This window comes from Annulohypoxylon truncatum, assembly GCF_022578515.1.
Source record: "Annulohypoxylon truncatum strain CBS 140777 unplaced genomic scaffold F4807scaffold_53, whole genome shotgun sequence".
Lineage (NCBI taxonomy): Eukaryota > Fungi > Ascomycota > Sordariomycetes > Xylariales > Hypoxylaceae > Annulohypoxylon > Annulohypoxylon truncatum.
In genome coordinates, this window is record NW_025953839.1 from 86,457 (window position 1) to 103,376 (window position 16,920).

Consider the following 16,920-nt stretch of genomic DNA (forward strand, 5'->3'; position numbering starts at 1 on the left):
CTCTGAAACATTGTTCTCTTTGATATTGACGTCGGAGAACTGACCTGCTGGGACGGCGGCTTCTTGCCGCTACCTGAGGATGAAAACATAGCAGAGGAAATGTTGGCAATCGATCACGGAGACATCGTTGTTTGGGCGTGAAATGTGATTCAACCGTTGACAAGTTGACAAGGGCCAAGGCTTGGGATACCTGGATGTTGCTACTATAAGTGTATGGTAGGTACGTCGGACGGTTGAGCTAATGCAGTAACCTTATGCCCCTCGATAACTTTAAAGCCACAACTTACGCCTCGGCAGTCACAGGTACTTCAGTGATACTTAGGTACTTGGTATACTATGGTGCTATCACATTTACTACTAGATGAAGTGAAGTAGGTATTGGTTCTCTAACATGATTTATTGATTAATTACATAGGTAGTAGTAAATCAAGCATTATATCACCTTATATATATGATCTGTAGTTTTGGTTTAATATCAAAACCAGCTCCATAAATATTAACAAAGAATCTAAAATAAGGTACCTAGGTAATTCACCGCGGAAGGCACTAATCAAATTGATTGTAGTCTAACCTCTTGGAGCTGCATGTGCCCAAGTGATAGAGAAAGACTGTGGCTTGATAAGGTAGGTAGTCACAAGTGAGAACCCCACATAGTGCAGAGATTTCTAGTTTTTGATTGGATGATGGGCGGTGGCCTGTGCACAACGGTCGAACCTAGCTAGTTGAAAGTTTGCCTGCCGCAGTCCTCGCGTCTCCCATTGGCTTAAGATTTCTCATGTCGTGTCTACGACGGGAAGATTCAGAAGGCTACCTACAATTCTTTCCTCGACCACACTGAACTTACTTCCTTCCGATTACTTCCTCAATCGGACCCGACCTTTCTTGTCACATATTTTCCTTCAACCTTCAACTAATCTTCATGCGTAATCCTTCCCCGTATCGTTCACTTAGTCTTGCCCTTTCATGATAAGAATATCGCATAGTCGACTGATTGAATTAGACTATTGCTATTCTCCGTTCTACTTCAATTCTTCAGGTCGAATCCAAGTCAACATCCACTTGACAACTTTCGAGTTTCCCTAAACACGTTGAGCAAGTAAATCGCGACATCTTTCGCGCATCTTTCGCCATGGCTGAAGCCGAGAACGAGAATTTGGAGATAGATCTCTTCGCGGACCTGTAAGGATGACACCCGCCATTGAATATTCCCATCAATTACCTTTGTATACATTTTGTGCCCATGCTGACTGTTCGTAGATATGACGATGATGGCGCTCCGGCCACGATTCCAGCAGCACCTGCAACGCAACCGTCGACCTCTGCCCCTGCTCCTACTACTACTTCGTTCAATCAGCAACAGCCAGTAGAGTCGTACAGTAGACCCGAGACCGAGCAGGAACACAACAATGTAGTTCATACTACTGAGGAGAACGGTTATGGTGACGAGTACCAAGATGACAACTATGATGATGACGATGATGTTGACTTTAACTTGGGCAATGGCCCTACTGGTGCCGTTACCACAGCTCATTCTCATCAAGATGATTCGTCTTCCGTATTTCACACCACTCGAGGACCTAGTGCTAAAGAAGACGGGTAAGTATTTTCCCTTTAGATCTCGTTTTTGTTGCGCCCTAGTTCTCTGCCAGTTCATTGGCCCTAGAAGAGCCCTGCTTCGTCTCGCATCTCAAAGACCAGGTCAAATCGGTATACAGAGCATGCTTAGATGCTCAAAGCTTTTGGTTTGGGAGGTACAAGCTTCCTAGTCACTCTTTGGGTGATCGAAAGAGTATGAGTTTTGGTACCCTAGGACTTCAGCTAGGAGGGCTTTGGTGAACAGGAGGACTGTTTCTGTCTCGCTAGCTATCTTCGATATGGAGACGTGATGATGATGGTGTACCAAGTCGGTCGACATTCAAATGCATAGCCAAAGGGGAAGCACCCCGACCGTCCGGATCGCAAGAGGAACATTGCAGGGAAGAAAGAGGAGATGAAGACGAAGGAAGAGTCACTCTGCCTCCTTGAAAAGGAAACCAACGATAAAAGGTCGACCATAGTCAGTACAGAACACTACTACTGCCCTTCCGTAGCCATTCATCAGGGATAGGCTCATAAAGCCCACGAAGAACTATAACTTTGAAGGCTGTAACAAGAAGAATTGGCAGCGAATAGCGCTCGAAGTTATGTCCTAGCTTGACGATAGCAAAGAGACAACAAAATTCGACATATCAGACATCACCTGCCATCACCCTGCCGTTGTCTTGTTCTATTGAGCAGTGCTGTTTAGGCCTTGCTCCTCGGATTATACCACTGGCCCATGCATCATCACCTCCATCTGAACTACAAGATTCCACAAGATATCCACACAAAATTTCACGTACGCAACATCAGCTGCTATGGATGTGTTTAAGAACCAAGAGGAGGACTACATATATATACCAATGCTCTCTGATAACGAAGGCCTTGAAACTAGCCGGCAGTTCTTAGACATCAATCCCTCATTGCTCGGATTTCCGGCCGGCTGGCTCAATCTATAAATGATGACGAAAAGACCAGAAGGTTGACTATATGGACTTGCCAACCACATACGCCTATTGAGTTTGCCAAGCGGCCATCGCGCCTTGCTCAAACTGCATATACTGACTTGTTTCTGTCGACTACGCACTTTTGTTTTGTTTTCTGGATTATTTTTCTTTTCTTTTATCTCGTAATAATTTGTGACGCGCTAATACTGACGATGGCTTTCATATAGAAAAATGTTCATTGGTGGCCTTAACTGGGAAACCACTGATCGTAAGGAATCCCCCCTTCCTATTTTCATCCGAAATTGATCACTAATATTCACTTTTAGAGAGCCTTCGTGATTACTTCTCCCAATTTGGCGAGGTGACAGAGTGTACTGTGATGAGGGATGGCGCCACAGGTCGATCCCGTGGATTCGGATTTCTCACGTTCAAAGACCCCAAGACGGTGAACATTGTTATGGTCAAGGAACACTTCTTGGATGGCAAAATCGTAAGTTTAGCCACGGCTTTATGAAACCGCTTCAATCAACTTGGAACTAATAGGATGCCTAGATTGACCCTAAGCGAGCAATTCCTCGCGACGAACAAGAGAAAACAAGCAAGATTTTTGTCGGAGGTGTCAGCCAGGACACGACTGAGCCCGAATTTAAGGACTACTTCGCCCAGTTCGGCCGAGTTGTTGATGCCACCCTCATGATGGACAAGGACACTGGCCGACCCAGAGGTTTCGGATTCGTTACTTTTGAAAGCGAAGTCGGCGTCGAGGCGTGTCTCAGTACACACCTAGAGATCCATGGCAAGCCCATCGAAGTCAAGAAAGCTCAGCCGCGAGGCAACATGCGAGAAGAGGAAGAAGCCTCAAGACGAGGCAAGTTCAGAAAGGGCGGCCAAATGGAGGACCAGACAACCACTCAGACTCAGATGACCAACCAGATAGGTCAGGCAGGAATGACGCCGCAAATGATGGCTCAGTACATGCAGCGATTGCAGCAAGCCATGACTATGATGCAGCAACAAATAGTCATGAACCGAAATATGGGGATGGGAGGTATGAACCCTGCCATGATGCAAATGATGCAGATGCAACAAATGCAGCAACTCCAACAGCAGATGGCCCAGGGTGGAGGTCAGAATTCTCCGAACAACCCGATGGCGGCGATGGCCAACATGAACCCAGCTCTCATGCAACAGATGCAGCAGTTGCAGAGTCAAATGATGAACAACGGAGCCGGCAGCCCAGGTCAGGCCCAAAGTGATGGGAGTCAACAGAGCTTTAACGAGTTCAATCAACAGCAGATGTTTAATACACGCGGTAGCGGAGGCCGACGTGGTGGTCGTGGGGGATACAACCAGAACTATGGCAATATGGGTGGCGGGGATCCAACCTCCTGGGAAGGCATGTATGATGATGTTCCCCAGCCCAACTTTAACCAAGGAGGCCGCGGGGGATTCCATCGTAGTAGAGGTTCCCATCAGTCAAGTCCCGGGCCCGTCGATCCTAACCATGCACCTCCGGCCAACGCACCTACGGGCCCAAAGAATGCGGGCAAACCTGGCGCAAACTATCGTGGTGGAGGACGAGGTGGTAGCCGGGGATTTCACCCTTACGGCCGCTAGAACCGTCGTAAATAAAAGGGTTGTTTTTGCCCCTACATCTCTCTCCACATGGCGGTGCTTATACGAACGAAGAAATTCCACTGGCACAAGCTTTCAGGAGCTCATGAGTCGATCAGGCCTCGTGCGGCAATATGCGCATCAAACACGACTGTCGTCGCTCTCGCCCATAATCAATTTTTTCTTTCGCCACCCTCGACATTTGCAAATGACAGCACTCTACAACGGTCATTTGCTTGTACCCATACTTTACTCTTTCGCGCTCCATATCACGCAGTTTCGCAGTCGAGGATATCTATGGCCCGGCCCTCTTGGCTTCTACGGTGGGAGAAGAGATAGGCGTTTCTCTCTGCAGATACGACTTGGCATTTCAGAGGGGCCCGGTTCACTGGCTAGTGCTGGCTTTTACGATTTCACTCGGACAGTTCCATCGTTACACGGATGGGTGGTCGAACCCAATTGTATGTAAAAGGGGTTCTTTGCTATAGCCCGTAATAAACGCGATGCCTATTGCAAATGCAACTGTGTTGATGCTTGAGAATGTGAAATATGAGATTTGATATTGGATTATGAGTTAAAAGCGTTTATCTTGGCATTTCAATGGCATCCCTACAAGGTTATTTTCCTTCTACTCTAGTAACGATTCAGTTTAAATGAAGGAGTTTGGATACCGTTTCCTACCTGCTCCGTCATCTAAAACGCATGTTGAATAAGTAAGTTTCTACCTAGGTAGGTATGGCATAGATTCTACAATGGTATTACATTGCGAATAATTAGTATCTATATCTCGCATTAACTCAGGTTTGCCATACAATATAGGGGCTGTGGAGTAGTTAAAGCTGTGTACAAATCTGCAAACTCTTGTATATTCATAAAAACAGAAAGTAGGCAAGGATATTACATAATGATATACATTGGCTAGCGTAGAGCTTTAAGAAATACAACCCCATAGTGCCCTACTCGATACAAACATTCCCGTCTCTCTTCTTTTTAATCTCTATAAAGCCGCGTGAACCCTTCCGCAGGCGGTTGGAGCCAGTTCCGCTCGTCATACTTAGTCCCCTCGCCCTCGATAACATGGAACGTGTAGATAATCCGCCCCTTCTGGCTCAAGTTCCTCTCGCTCTTATGCAGCAAGTTTCCATGTATCAAGACCAAATCTCCAGCTTTAACCTCGCCCATCACATACTCGCCATCCTTACCCTCACCCGCCTCCTTCTCCTCCTTCTCTCCGTACTCCTCCCCCGGCGGGAACCGCGGCCCCTCGTTATCTATAAATTCAGTACCACCAGCCTTCGCGCGCGCGAACCGCTGTCGCACGGGCGCCCACCGGTGGCTGCCCGGCAGGAAGCTCAGGCACCCGTTCTCGGCGGTCGCGTCCTCGAGCGCGTACCAGAAGCCCACGGCCGACGGCGGGTCCGTGTACAAGAAGGTCGAGTCCTGGTGCGGCGGCACCGCGCCGCCGATCTCCGGCTGCTTGCAGATCACCATGCTCTGCAGGCAGCGCGGGTCGCGGAACCCGAGCGCGCGCGCCACCGCCGCCGGCTGGCTCTCCTTGCGGCCCGCTGCCACGCTGCCCCCGCTCGACGCGGCGCCGAGCAGGTCCGGGTTCAGCGCCGGGTCGAGCAGCGAGGCGAAGGGGGGCGAGAGCGCGTGCAGGTAGTGGCCGATCTTGTTGATGGCCTGCGCCTTGGGCTTGGTGAGGGAGCCCGAGGCGTCGAACGCGTCTTCTTCGAAGAAGAAGCGGATCTTGTCGCCGGAGGTTAGGAAGTAGTCGTCGCCGACGTGCGCGGACTTCTCGCCCGTGCTGAAGCGCGTCATGGGGTGGTCTGCGAGCGAGAAGTCGTCTAGCAGCGCGTGGGTCTCGGAGAGCAGGGCTTGCACTGTGGTGGGCGGGAGGGCGTGCGGGATGATGAGGTACCCGTCCCGCCAGAAGGAGGTGAGTTGGTCGGGGGTTAGGCCCCCCGTTGAGGCGGGTGGTGAGGAGGACATGGTTTATGGGTTAGGACGTAAGTAGGGTAGCTTTTACGGTACAGGGAATAGCTTTGAGACGGGGATGGGCAATGGCGATCGGTTGGAGTTGGATGATGTCGGCGGCATGCGATGGTGGGGTCACGGAGCTTTAGCTCGGGGCTCTTGTCGATAAGGGAGCCGAGATGAGGGGTCGTGATAGACCGTGTGGGACACGGTAGAAATTGCGGTTTAACAAGGCACATTAGACAGTGTCGGGACTTACTTCTTACCCAACATCCATGCTCGGCAACTCTAGCCGATTAGGTTCACTTTAGACTTGCACATGTACATTGCGCATCGGGACAACTTTCTTTGTTCTTCAGGTACCTAACTTCAACATTCCCCTTTTCTTGGAACCGTTGTTCACTGCCTATTAGGTGGTTAAGCGTGCCTTACCATGAGTTCAGAACAAGAGGTCCTCTCTGGACCACCAGCCCCGGAGCTTTTGGACGATCGTATCTGGGTTGACGGATGTTGGGATTTCTTCCACCATGGCCATGCCGGTGCGATGCTGCAGGCCCGCCAACTCGGCACGGAGCTGTATGTCGGTGTGCACTCTGACGAGGCCATCTTAGAAAACAAAGGCCCGACAGTCATGAATCTGCGGGAACGGTACGGATAGCTCTTCCCAGATCGTATTCTGAGGAGCGTTCTGCTGATCCTGGATTTTATATGAGAAAAAGACTCTCCGCCGTCGACGCTTGTCGCTGGGTTACCCGATCTGTCGCATATGCGCCGTACGTCACGCAGCTAGACTTCATAAGTCACTTCGGTTGCAAGTACGTGGTACATGGAGACGATATCACCTCAGATAGCAGCGGCGAGGATTGTTACCGTTTCGTGAAAGCGGCCGGTCGCTTCAAGGTTGTGAAGCGTACGCCTAGTATATCGACGACCGATCTTGTTGGTCGCATGTTGCTGTGCACCAGGACGCACTTCATCAAGTCGTTAGAAAAGGTGATTGCGGGTGAAGAGGGCAGCGGTACCGAAGCCGAGAAGAAAGCGGAGGGAGATGCTATGCTAAAGCGTATTCATCAGTACGCGACCGACGAGAGCGGCAAAAATCCAGGTGCGGGTGTGTTCTTCTGGTCCGCCTCCAAGGCCGCGAAGACCGATGCTACGGAAGAGAAAGGCTCATTCCGTCCATTACTCATAGGACAAGGTCCTAAACCTGGCCAGAGAGTTGTCTACGTCGACGGAGGGTTCGATCTATTTTCTAGCGGGCATATCGAATTTCTTCGCCAAGTTGCCCTGACAGAGGAGAAACTGGCGAGGAAGGAGGGCTGGTATGACCAACAGGCCGTCAACGAGCGCCGTGGCAAGGGTGCGGACTATGGCCCGGTCTTTGTGATTTCTGGGGTGCACGATGACGAGGTTATCAACTCCTGGAAAGGAGTTAACTATCCCATTATGAATATCTACGAGCGCGGCCTCTGCGTGCTTCAGTGTCGTGTTTGTAATCTTGTTTATTTTAATTTGTTTCCAATGAGACGTTGCTGACTGTATTTAATAGTATGTCAATGCCGTCATATTTGGTGCCCCATTCTCGCCAACGAAATCGTACCTCACGAGTTCTCCGTGGGGTACTCCTGATGCCGTATACCACGGTCCTACATCGTTTATGCCGCTTTCGTACGACCCATACATGGCGCCCAAGGAATTGGGCATCTTCCAGGAGATCCCTAGTCATGAGTTCCAGGATGTTAATGCCGGCACTATCGTGCAACGTATCATGAAAAGCAGGGACCTCTACGAGGAGAGGCAGAGGAAGAAGGGTGTGAAAGCTGTTGGAGAGGCTGCGCATAGACACCGAGAAATACTAGAGGAGGAGCAACGCCGAAAAGAGGAGAAGATAGCGGCTGAGGCGTGAGTATACATACATCTACATGGCAGATTCTTAATTGTTTTTTATTCGACATGGTGATAGAGGGGAAACTAGCAAAAGTAAAGGGGCCTATTGGCGTATAGTGGTAGTGGTACCTAGTTAAGAGCCTGCGGCTTGAATAGAATTATCAGACAACTTCCATTTTTAACGTCAACTCTTCACAATAACACATGTCAAATATTGAGGCTCCATCGGAGTCTCCGGCCTAATATACATCATACGATACCAAATCTCTTCAACAATAGTCTACAAATTACTAAGATGTGACCATCATAGGTTGACTGTTCAAGCATGTAGCCGTACAAATATTCAAGTAACCGTAAGAACAGCTCGTCATATATCACATTATTATGGGCTATACTCAAGAGCTGAATATAGCTGACAGGCGAATGAACTGGCGGCTATCTGCCGGTTCCCGTCGCACTAAACGATTGATAGGCTAGGGTACGCTTACGTGAGGTTGCAAAAAGCAAATTCCTGAGTGAGACGGGCAGGACGGGCAGGGCGGGTACGGAACTGTGAGTAAGCAATTAGAGTAATGCATATCATAGCGAATAGCTGATTCCCATTATAATACCATATAGGGCTGTTTCTAAGAATACACCCATATCAGTATGTACATATGCCCCATGCTGATGTATCGGGTGAGTGATGACTCAATCTTTGCGTCGACGAATCATAGCTTTGACTTTGCATGTGAACAGCGTCGAACTCGAACATCACACCCTAAGAGCGAATTCATTATGACTGATCAAGCTAATAATCTGTGGTGGAGGAGAGTAAGCGGTGTGGTTGTTATTTCAAATTAATGTTTAAAGAATAAGAAGTCATCTTACGTCTATAGGCATGTCAAAGAAAATGTCTAGAATAGGTACATTATGAGGGTTAGAGAGGTAAGAATAAGCCCTTGTCAGCTTTATTTTGGCAGTTAGGAGCTCGGGCCAACAGAGTGTTTCCAGAAGGAGGAAGGAACATGGGCAATCCCGATCTGAAAAACAAACCCCCTTCCGCCTAAAGACTAACAGGTTTCACAAAGACGGACTCATTGTTTGCCCTACACGGCTGGCGGCAACAACATGGCAAGTACATCTCTTGAAATATGCGATTAGAGTTGCAAAGTTATCCTACATTTATGAATCTTTTTCACTATTTTTCGATCATAATTCCGAATTAATCTCGTGCTCCCCAGGGTGTATTTATTTAATTTCCTTTACCTACGAAGTACCTAGTACCTCCTAGTAGCAGCTAATTTGGGTTGCATCATATCAACGGCATAAACAATGGCTGTTAAATTGATACGTTAGGTACGTGGGTCGGTACATCAGATACCAATTCCTAGGTACGCACTCAGCTGTGCTGGAAAGCTGCAGATAGCAGGTACCTATCTGGCGACACGGATACCCTGGGGGTCTGTGCTCCCTTCTGGAAGCTGCGAAGAATGCAAAGAAGCTTTAAGGAAAAAGGAGCTGGGGCCAAATAAAGGCCTCTACTGAGCTTTAACTGGGGAATGGCGTCCTTGATATGCCCCACTCCCCCCCAAAGTCTCAAGGGCTAAGAGGTTAAGCGCAATTCAATGATCTTCTTTCCAGTCCCAAACCCAAGAACTCGTCCCCCCTCTCAAATCGTCACTCTTTTGCCACGGACAATCCGAAACTTCAGTACGATTATACCGAAATCTATCATATCATCCTCCTGTTAGATCTGTTCAAAGAATCGCTATACCTAGCTGTTACACACATAGCCACAGTCACATTCAGTGGTAAAGGGATTGATCGTCTTTGCTTCTACCCCTCCTCATTTCTATCCATCTCCGTCGACAGTATCCATCCTACCTCAGCCGCCTGGAGCTGACTTTCTACTTTGATAAGAGTGGACTATACACGAGTATCGTCATCGGCCTTGGTCTCCAAGGGTTAGATACGAGCAAAGGTAATCGTGTCAATTGTGTACTTGAATAGTAAGTGAATGTGTCTTTACCTTTAGCTGTATCTCCATCCTTCATAGCCATTTTTCTATCATTTTACCTCCTTTAAGCTGTCTTGGTTCATTCAGCTGTCGTTTTCCTGTTATTCGACGAGCATACCTACCTTTTGGAGTCTATCTTGTTCTAAACTTGTTAATGGCCGTTGGAATAACTACTTGCTTACGCCGCACTTGCAATCTTTCCCAATCGCATTGTCCCTACAATTTGGGGCATAGCCTTGTCTTGTGTAGCACATACCACATCCACCTTCATTTAGCACCCTGGCATTTTTCGGTTTCTATTCATCATCCACTACCCAGGAGGAAAGCCATCGTCTGATCCTAGCTGGATTATGAATAGCCTGAGCTTTCGCCAGAATTTATATTACTAGTCGGCAAGAGAGCGAATCCTGCATGCGCATCCCCTGAGATCAACCCTACCTAGTAGGTAATAAATAATACAACATAGCTTTCGCTTCCTTCGTTACATCCCGAAATCTTCCATCTAGCACGCATCCTGTTATTTACTAAATCACATCCTTCTTTTATTCAGGCATTAAGATATCCGTTTGTTGCCTTAGTTTTGCCTTCTTGCCTTATGCACTATGTCTCTGCCTGCTGCTTACCAGATAGAAATAGAATCCCTCGTAAGCCAGATTCGACTCAAGAACCCGTCCGATATTCTACAATTCTGTTCCGACTATTTCCTCCGACGTCTCGCAGACGAACGGGCTGCTCACTTGACGCGACATCCTTCATCAACTCGTAAAACCAGTGTTATGTCGGGAACTGCTTTCACGAGCCCTTTCGGGGCAAACTCAAACCCTTTTGGTGGTGACGGCACTAAAGCTGAAGCTAGCAGTGGACCGTCTGGAGGTCTACTTAATGTTGTGGAGGAAGATGAGAACGACACGATTACTTCTCCCACGACTCCACGGTTCGGTGCCCACAATACATCAGGCGCGCCTTTCCGTGGCCCGTTTGGAGGCGATGGGCTGGTAGATGGACCTCCGTCTTCTATGCGAACACCGCCAAACCCCGATAGCTACCCAGCCCAGTACAATTTCGGACGCCGCACTTCTGTCTCCGCCGAGTCGCTGAAGCCAGTAGCAGACGTCAATGATAACTGGACTCCTCCGTCGTATCCTAAAACACCAGAACAATTACAGAGGCTGAAGAAGGCTATCGAGAACAACTTCTTGTTTAGCCATCTTGATGATGAGCAAAACGCTCAGATCCTAGGCGCTTTGCAAGAAAAGCCCATCCCGGCTAAAGATATCAAGGTATGATTAACATATTTCCATATATATCGTTTAATTCTAACGTTCGCGTAGGTCATCACCCAAGGCGATGCGGGTGACTACTTCTACATTGTCGAGAAAGGGTCTTTCGATGTATATGTCAATAACGCCGGCGCATTACAGCCAGGTCCAGACGGAATGGGAAACAAAGTAGGCAACATTCAATCTGGAGGTTCTTTTGGTGAATTGGCCTTGATGTACAATGCGCCAAGAGCTGCCACCGTTATTTCTGCCGAGGCTGGATGTAATTTATGGGCGCTTGATCGCGTCACGTTCCGTCGTATTCTCATGGAGTCTACGTTCGCGCGCAGGCGATTATATGAGAGCTTCCTGGAGGAGGTGCCGCTCCTTTCTTCCCTTACGCCTTACGAGAGGTCGAAGATTGCCGACGCGCTAGAGACCAAGAAGTTCCCGAAAGGCTACACAATTATCAAGCAGGGTGACATTGGGAAATCGTTCTTCCTGCTAGAAGATGGCGAGGCAGATGCATACAAGGATGGCGGATCACAGTCTGTTAAGCATTATAAGAAGGGCGATTTCTTCGGTGAGCTTGCGCTCCTAGACGACAAGCCCCGAGCGGCGGACGTAATCAGTTCGACCGAGGTGAAGGTTGCGACGTTAGGCAAGACCGCATTTCAGAGGCTACTTGGGCCCGTGGAGAGTATTATGAGAAGAACTAGATACGTGGGTGTCAAGTCGGGGGTTGAAGACGTTGACCCCTTACACGCGTCATCCTAATCGATTACACATTTGGAGTGCACAGAAGTGAAGATCAGATACATGATACTCCGGAACAGGAAGTAGTGTAGACGGATGGCAGCATTCTTTTCGGAGGAGGCGTTCTCGGAATTACCCTCGTTTTCCTTGTTAAATAGGTTTTATGATATTCATTGATACCGTATTAGAAGCATTGTTATTAATGCCGGAATCGCCTTGTAATAGACATTGACTCTCCTATATCCATCCGTAATGCCCTAGTATTTTATTCTGTTTATCCTCGTCTTTAGAAGGTCCGTAGGTATCATTGTTGGATTAAATCCTCGACCGTCTAAAACCATATAATCGTATTCTTCCGCAACCATAACTTTTCACCAACAAATTCACCCACCGCCCCTCTGCTTCTCCAAAACCTGCTGCCTCAACTGCTCGGTCGCGATCTCGGTCTCGAGCACCCTGCTCACGCCGCGCTTCCAGGTGTCGTCGAGGCCGCGCAGCTCGCCGCCGACGTCGTCCTGCAGGCGCCGGCGCTGAATATTCACCAGGTCGATCTCGCGCTTGGACGCGGCCAGGTCGCGCTCGAGCGCCTGCACCTCGGCCTCGAGCTGCCAGTTGCCCACCAGCCACGCGTTCTTGCCGTAGGCGTCGAGGAGCTGCAGGTGTGCTTGCCTGCCGCGTAGGTAGGTCGAGGCTGTGTAGGCTCGGCGCAGCGAGGATTCGAGGGTGCGCGGGTTGGTGGCGGATGGTGAGGAGGGAGGGGAAGGGGGGGCTTCGTACCGCGAGAGGTCGATGGCTTGGAGCGGTTGTTTGGATTCGATGCGTGATAGCTCGGCGGTCATTAGGGGGCTGAAGGTTGGCGTGCGGAGGGGTGGGAGTGTGGGTTTGGGATTGGGAGAGGTGGATGAGGAGGTTGAGGCTTCGGCTGCGATGAGGGATTCGGCTGCTGCGCGCTCGGCGGGGGTCGGTTCTGGGTCGACGTCTAAGTGTGCGCGTGTTAGTTGGTTGTTTTGGGGTGGAGGAGAGTGAGTGGTGTGGTGTGAGATGGGATGGGATGGGAGAGGGCGGCTTACATGGGAGGGATTCGTGGACGGTGGTGCGTATGGACGTCATTTTGGCACGGTATTTGGCTTCTGGGTTTTTGCGTAGGTAGGTGTCTTGATATTGAGTAGGTATATTGTCGCCAATTGAAAGGTAAATACTGAAAATAGATTTGAAAGTGATAGCTTTCGCGACGGGAATTTCGATATCGTTATCGTTATCGTTGCAAATGTTCGATAAAACGTAAGGAGACAACACCTGGCGGCAGCTGTGGCTAATGCACAAGAAGTGGAGCTAGTCGGGAACGGCAGTCACAGCGGAGTCCGTCTGAGTGGAGTGGCATAGCAGGGGTCTGGCTGGAGGCTTCCAATGACGTACTCGTCTCAGAGTCGGATGCGTTGTACCTGCGCGGTAAGTGAAAGAAGGCATCATCTACTTTACATAATTGGGTTCCTTAGTGGATCTGATATAACCAACGAACCCTTAGGACCCTTAGAACCTTCAATATTCATTGGAATTTGTCTGGAAGACTTTATCAAACGACTACGCATTTCCCCAGCTTTGAATTGTTGAATGTTCAAACCCTGGAATGGACCTGACGCACATTTTGTTCCATGCAACCGCCACGACAGATCTCATGGTTGTTGCGTTGAATGACTCGCTTGCCATCCTCTAGGCGGTTCATCTCTACCTAGATATTAGGAATATCGGGTCTCGTCTATAGATACCTTCGGCCAAGATGTGGGGGAGCAAGCAAAGTAGGAAAGCCGGCGACTCCTCGCCGTCCCCGGACCCACGACGGGATAACGCCGGCAGTGCTCCTCGTCCTATCCTTTCTAGAATCAACTTTATCATAATATCTGTTGCAATAATCTTACTACTAGCGACTTTTAAACTGAATGGTTCGGTAATCGATGGGTGGACATCGAAGTTCTGGAAGGGCATTCACCTTGAGCAGGACTCAACGACAGAAACGTCCCAGGGCGATGAATATCTAATCGGAGTGGGAAAGGCTGATATAACTGGCCCTTGCGTTGAGATTAACATGATGGGATATGCAGACCCGCACCAAATCGGAACTGGTTTACGACAACGTCTCTATTCTAGAACCTTCATCGTAGCTGATCCTGCCAACCCATCCGATAGCTTCGTATACCTTGTCTTAGATACCCAGTCCGGTGACACAGCAGTTCGATATGGCATCCTATCAGGCTTACGTGACCTTGGGCCTGAATATGATAATTATGGCCACCACAACTTAGCTGTGACCGGTACTCATTCTCACTCAGGTCCTGGGGCTTGGCTCAACTACCTTTTGCCTCAGATCACAAGCAAGGGTTTTGATCGACAGAGTTATAGAGCTATAGTTGACGGGGCACTCCTATCCATTCGCCGTGCTCATGAAAGTCTCGCACCAGGACGTCTTAGTGTCGGATCTACTAAAGTATTTGGAGCCAACATCAACCGCAGCCTTTTCGCGTATCTCGCAAACCCGGAGGAGGAACGCGCGAGATATAATGTCAGTTCCGAAGATGATGGGTCTGTGGATAAGGACTTAACCCTACTGAAATTCCAGCGGACATCTGATGGCAAAAATATTGGTGTCCTGACCTGGTTCCCTACTCACGGCACCTCCGTGCTTGGGAACAACACATTGATATCTGGTGATAACAAAGGTGTGGCTGCGTACTTATTTGAGAAGAATGTCCTCAATGATGAGACTGCCGCCGAGGGATTCGTTGCCGGCTTCTCTCAGGCGAACGTCGGTGACACTAGTCCTAATGTTCTTGGGGCATGGTGTGAAGACGGCACAGGGCAAATGTGCAGTTTTGAAAATAGTACTTGCAGCGATGGCAGATCTCAGAAATGCCACGCTAGAGGCCCTTTCTTCAGAGAAAAGGATGAAGGAACATCATCGTGTTTCGAGATTGGCAAACGTCAATTCGAACCTGCAAAGAAACTATACGACCAACTCAACTCGGCGCCAAATCCAGTTCATGGACGCTGGGTCAAAGCCTTCCACACTTTTCATAACATGTCAAACCACCACTTTCAGCTACCTAACGGAACAGAAGTCATGACGTGCCCTGCTGCATTAGGCTACTCCTTTGCAGCCGGTACCTCTGACGGACCGGGCGCTTTCGACTTTACTCAACATAATAGCAATTCTTCGAATACCTCGCCAATATGGCGTGTAGTCGGTGGTATGCTTAAGGCGCCATCAAAGGAGCAAATCGCGTGCCATGCTCCTAAGCCCATCTTACTCGACGTTGGCGAAGTTTACAGCCCGTACCAATGGACCCCAAACGTGGTGGACGTACAAGTCTTCCGCGTCGGCCAACTAGTGATCATCGTTAGTCCGGGAGAGGCGACTACGATGGCTGGGCGGCGTTGGAGGAATGCTGTCAGTGACCAGATCACGACTTTATTCTCGAACGAGGCGCAATCGGCACCCCCTGTAGTTGTTCTCGGCGGGCCTGCAAATAGCTATACGCATTATATTAGCACGGAGGAAGAGTACGGGTAAGTACGATTTTATTCTTTATTCTCGCACTGATCGATATATATCGATGTGTTTTACAATCTTGATACTCCAGCGAAGTGTCATTATAGGTCTTAGGTCGTAATATCTTCGTACCATGGACATCTCTCTTCTCAAATTTGATTTATGTATAACGTTCTTTATGCAAACCGAAATCGGCTTACAATGAGGAAAATAGAATTCAACGATACGAAGGTGCGAGTACACTGTATGGGCCTCATACCTTGGCAGCCTACATCAACGTTACCTTATCCTGGATACCTTACCTAGATTCGTCGGCTAGCAGCCGACCACCTGTAGGGCCGGAGCCACCGGATAACAGCAATCGAAGTCTTAGCTTCATACCTGCAGTCATCCATGATTCCCCACCGATCTTTAGAAAGTTCGGACAGGTCAAGCAGGATGTAGAAGATACGTACCAAAAGGGTAGGTCAGTAACGGCGAAATTTGTCGGTGCCAATCCGAGGAATAACCTCAGACTCGAGCGGAACTACGCCGTAGTCGAAAAACTCACCACGACTACCGACTCGTCGGATGACATGACAGCCGCATGGAAAGTAGTCCGCGACGATCGCGACTGGCACCTTGTGTTCCGCTGGCGCCGCACTAGCGAGCTCCTCGGAACCAGCGAGGTGGAAATAACTTGGGAGACGACGGACCCGTGGGCGGAGCCGGGGCGGTATCGGATCCGGTATTTTGGAGATGCCAAGAACTTGGCGGGGGAGATCACGGAGTTCGAGGGTGTCAGCGGCGAATTCGAGCTAGTTCGATGATCGGAATGGTCAATCGATCCCAAACCGATTGCCTAACTGCCGAGCTCCAATCAATAGCCCTGGAGACGGTTGTCAACCCAGCTCTCCGGGATTGCGTATACCTAATTTTAGGACAAGGGTATCATGCATGAGGGAGTATGGATACCGGCACCTAAATGTGACAGCGCGGCAGGCATGTTAACTTTTCAAGGGGACAGAGGGGCAGAGGGGTCGGTCAGTCGACACGAGGAAAATAGAAACTTCAATCACACGGACACGGGCAAGTTGCATTAAACGTAAAACATTTACGGGGAAGAGGTATTAAAAAATAGAATGTGATATCCTTTTTGACTCTGGGGAACGGCTAAGCGGCTTGTCAATTTTTGGTTTGGTATCTTGGTTTCTGTAAATTTTTTTGTAATTAGGACAGCGGTGAAATTTGGAGATACGATACGGTATGTTACCTACATATGGTACTCTTCATCAAATTTGCCTTGGTATGCTCGCATACGCCCTGTTTCAATTCATGCGCGTTTGGACCTTGGGCCTGACGAAATTGAGGCTATACCGT

At 49.1% G+C, this 16,920-nt stretch overlaps 6 protein-coding genes across 6 annotated transcripts; 4 read left to right on the top strand and 2 right to left on the bottom strand.

The window, feature by feature from the left end:
* Positions 1–779: 779 nt before the first annotated feature.
* F4807DRAFT_446250 (uncharacterized protein) lies at positions 780–4,657 on the top strand. Its single transcript, XM_047999800.1, has 5 exons — positions 780–1,179; positions 1,258–1,596; positions 2,753–2,793; positions 2,852–3,015; positions 3,078–4,657. Exons 1-5 carry the CDS (start codon positions 1,130–1,132, stop codon positions 4,140–4,142), a joined length of 1,659 nt encoding a protein of 552 aa, XP_047849183.1. The 5' UTR covers positions 780–1,129; the 3' UTR covers positions 4,143–4,657.
* A 309-nt stretch (positions 4,658–4,966) lies between these two features.
* Positions 4,967–6,246, bottom strand: F4807DRAFT_446251 (phytanoyl-CoA dioxygenase). Its single transcript, XM_047999801.1, has one exon. The coding sequence runs from the start codon at positions 6,129–6,131 to the stop codon at positions 5,130–5,132; it is 1,002 nt and encodes a 333-aa protein (XP_047849184.1). The 5' UTR covers positions 6,132–6,246; the 3' UTR covers positions 4,967–5,129.
* On the top strand, positions 6,247–8,260 carry F4807DRAFT_446252 (uncharacterized protein). Its single transcript, XM_047999802.1, has 3 exons — positions 6,247–6,764; positions 6,836–7,604; positions 7,666–8,260. Exons 1-3 carry the CDS (start codon positions 6,550–6,552, stop codon positions 8,020–8,022), a joined length of 1,341 nt encoding a protein of 446 aa, XP_047849185.1. The 5' UTR covers positions 6,247–6,549; the 3' UTR covers positions 8,023–8,260.
* Positions 8,261–10,604: 2,344 nt separating this feature from the next.
* On the top strand, positions 10,605–12,038 carry F4807DRAFT_454498 (camp-dependent protein kinase regulatory subunit; the record flags this gene model as incomplete). The annotated part of the gene is made up of 2 exons (XM_048000587.1): positions 10,605–11,282; positions 11,334–12,038. The coding sequence occupies 2 exons, from the start codon at positions 10,605–10,607 to the stop codon at positions 12,036–12,038; spliced, it is 1,383 nt and encodes a 460-aa protein (XP_047849186.1).
* Positions 12,039–12,221: 183 nt separating this feature from the next.
* Positions 12,222–13,236, bottom strand: F4807DRAFT_446264 (Pre-mRNA-splicing factor SPF27). Its single transcript, XM_047999803.1, has 2 exons — positions 13,088–13,236; positions 12,222–12,996 (listed from the first exon to the last, which is right to left on the bottom strand). Exons 1-2 carry the CDS (start codon positions 13,125–13,127, stop codon positions 12,401–12,403), a joined length of 636 nt encoding a protein of 211 aa, XP_047849187.1. The 5' UTR covers positions 13,128–13,236; the 3' UTR covers positions 12,222–12,400.
* Positions 13,237–13,480: 244 nt separating this feature from the next.
* Positions 13,481–15,797, top strand: F4807DRAFT_446265 (Neutral/alkaline nonlysosomal ceramidase). Its single transcript, XM_047999804.1, has one exon. It carries the CDS (start codon positions 13,795–13,797, stop codon positions 15,580–15,582), a length of 1,788 nt encoding a protein of 595 aa, XP_047849188.1. The 5' UTR covers positions 13,481–13,794; the 3' UTR covers positions 15,583–15,797.
* The last annotated feature ends 1,123 nt before the right edge of the window (positions 15,798–16,920 follow it).

What these genes read in the sequence shown, in the direction of transcription:
- F4807DRAFT_446250 (XM_047999800.1), top strand. Translation starts at nt 1,130, where the DNA reads ATGGCTGAAGCCGAGAACGAGAATTTGGAGATAGATCTCTTCGCGGAC. An exon ending in TAACTGGGAAACCACTGATC is followed by an intron (nt 2,794 to 2,851) that starts GTAAGGAATCCC and finishes ATTCACTTTTAG; the next exon opens with AGAGCCTTCGTGATTACTTC. An exon ending in ACTTCTTGGATGGCAAAATC is followed by an intron (nt 3,016 to 3,077) that starts GTAAGTTTAGCC and finishes TAGGATGCCTAG; the next exon opens with ATTGACCCTAAGCGAGCAAT.
- F4807DRAFT_446251 (XM_047999801.1), bottom strand. Translation starts at nt 6,131, where the DNA reads ATGTCCTCCTCACCACCCGCCTCAACGGGGGGCCTAACCCCCGACCAA.
- F4807DRAFT_446252 (XM_047999802.1), top strand. Translation starts at nt 6,550, where the DNA reads ATGAGTTCAGAACAAGAGGTCCTCTCTGGACCACCAGCCCCGGAGCTT. An exon ending in GTCATGAATCTGCGGGAACG is followed by an intron (nt 6,765 to 6,835) that starts GTACGGATAGCT and finishes TATGAGAAAAAG; the next exon opens with ACTCTCCGCCGTCGACGCTT. An exon ending in TCTGCGTGCTTCAGTGTCGT is followed by an intron (nt 7,605 to 7,665) that starts GTTTGTAATCTT and finishes TGTATTTAATAG; the next exon opens with TATGTCAATGCCGTCATATT.
- F4807DRAFT_446264 (XM_047999803.1), bottom strand. Translation starts at nt 13,127, where the DNA reads ATGACGTCCATACGCACCACCGTCCACGAATCCCTCCCAT. An exon ending in CGTCCACGAATCCCTCCCAT is followed by an intron (nt 12,997 to 13,087) that starts GTAAGCCGCCCT and finishes GCGCACACTTAG; the next exon opens with ACGTCGACCCAGAACCGACC.
- F4807DRAFT_446265 (XM_047999804.1), top strand. Translation starts at nt 13,795, where the DNA reads ATGTGGGGGAGCAAGCAAAGTAGGAAAGCCGGCGACTCCTCGCCGTCC.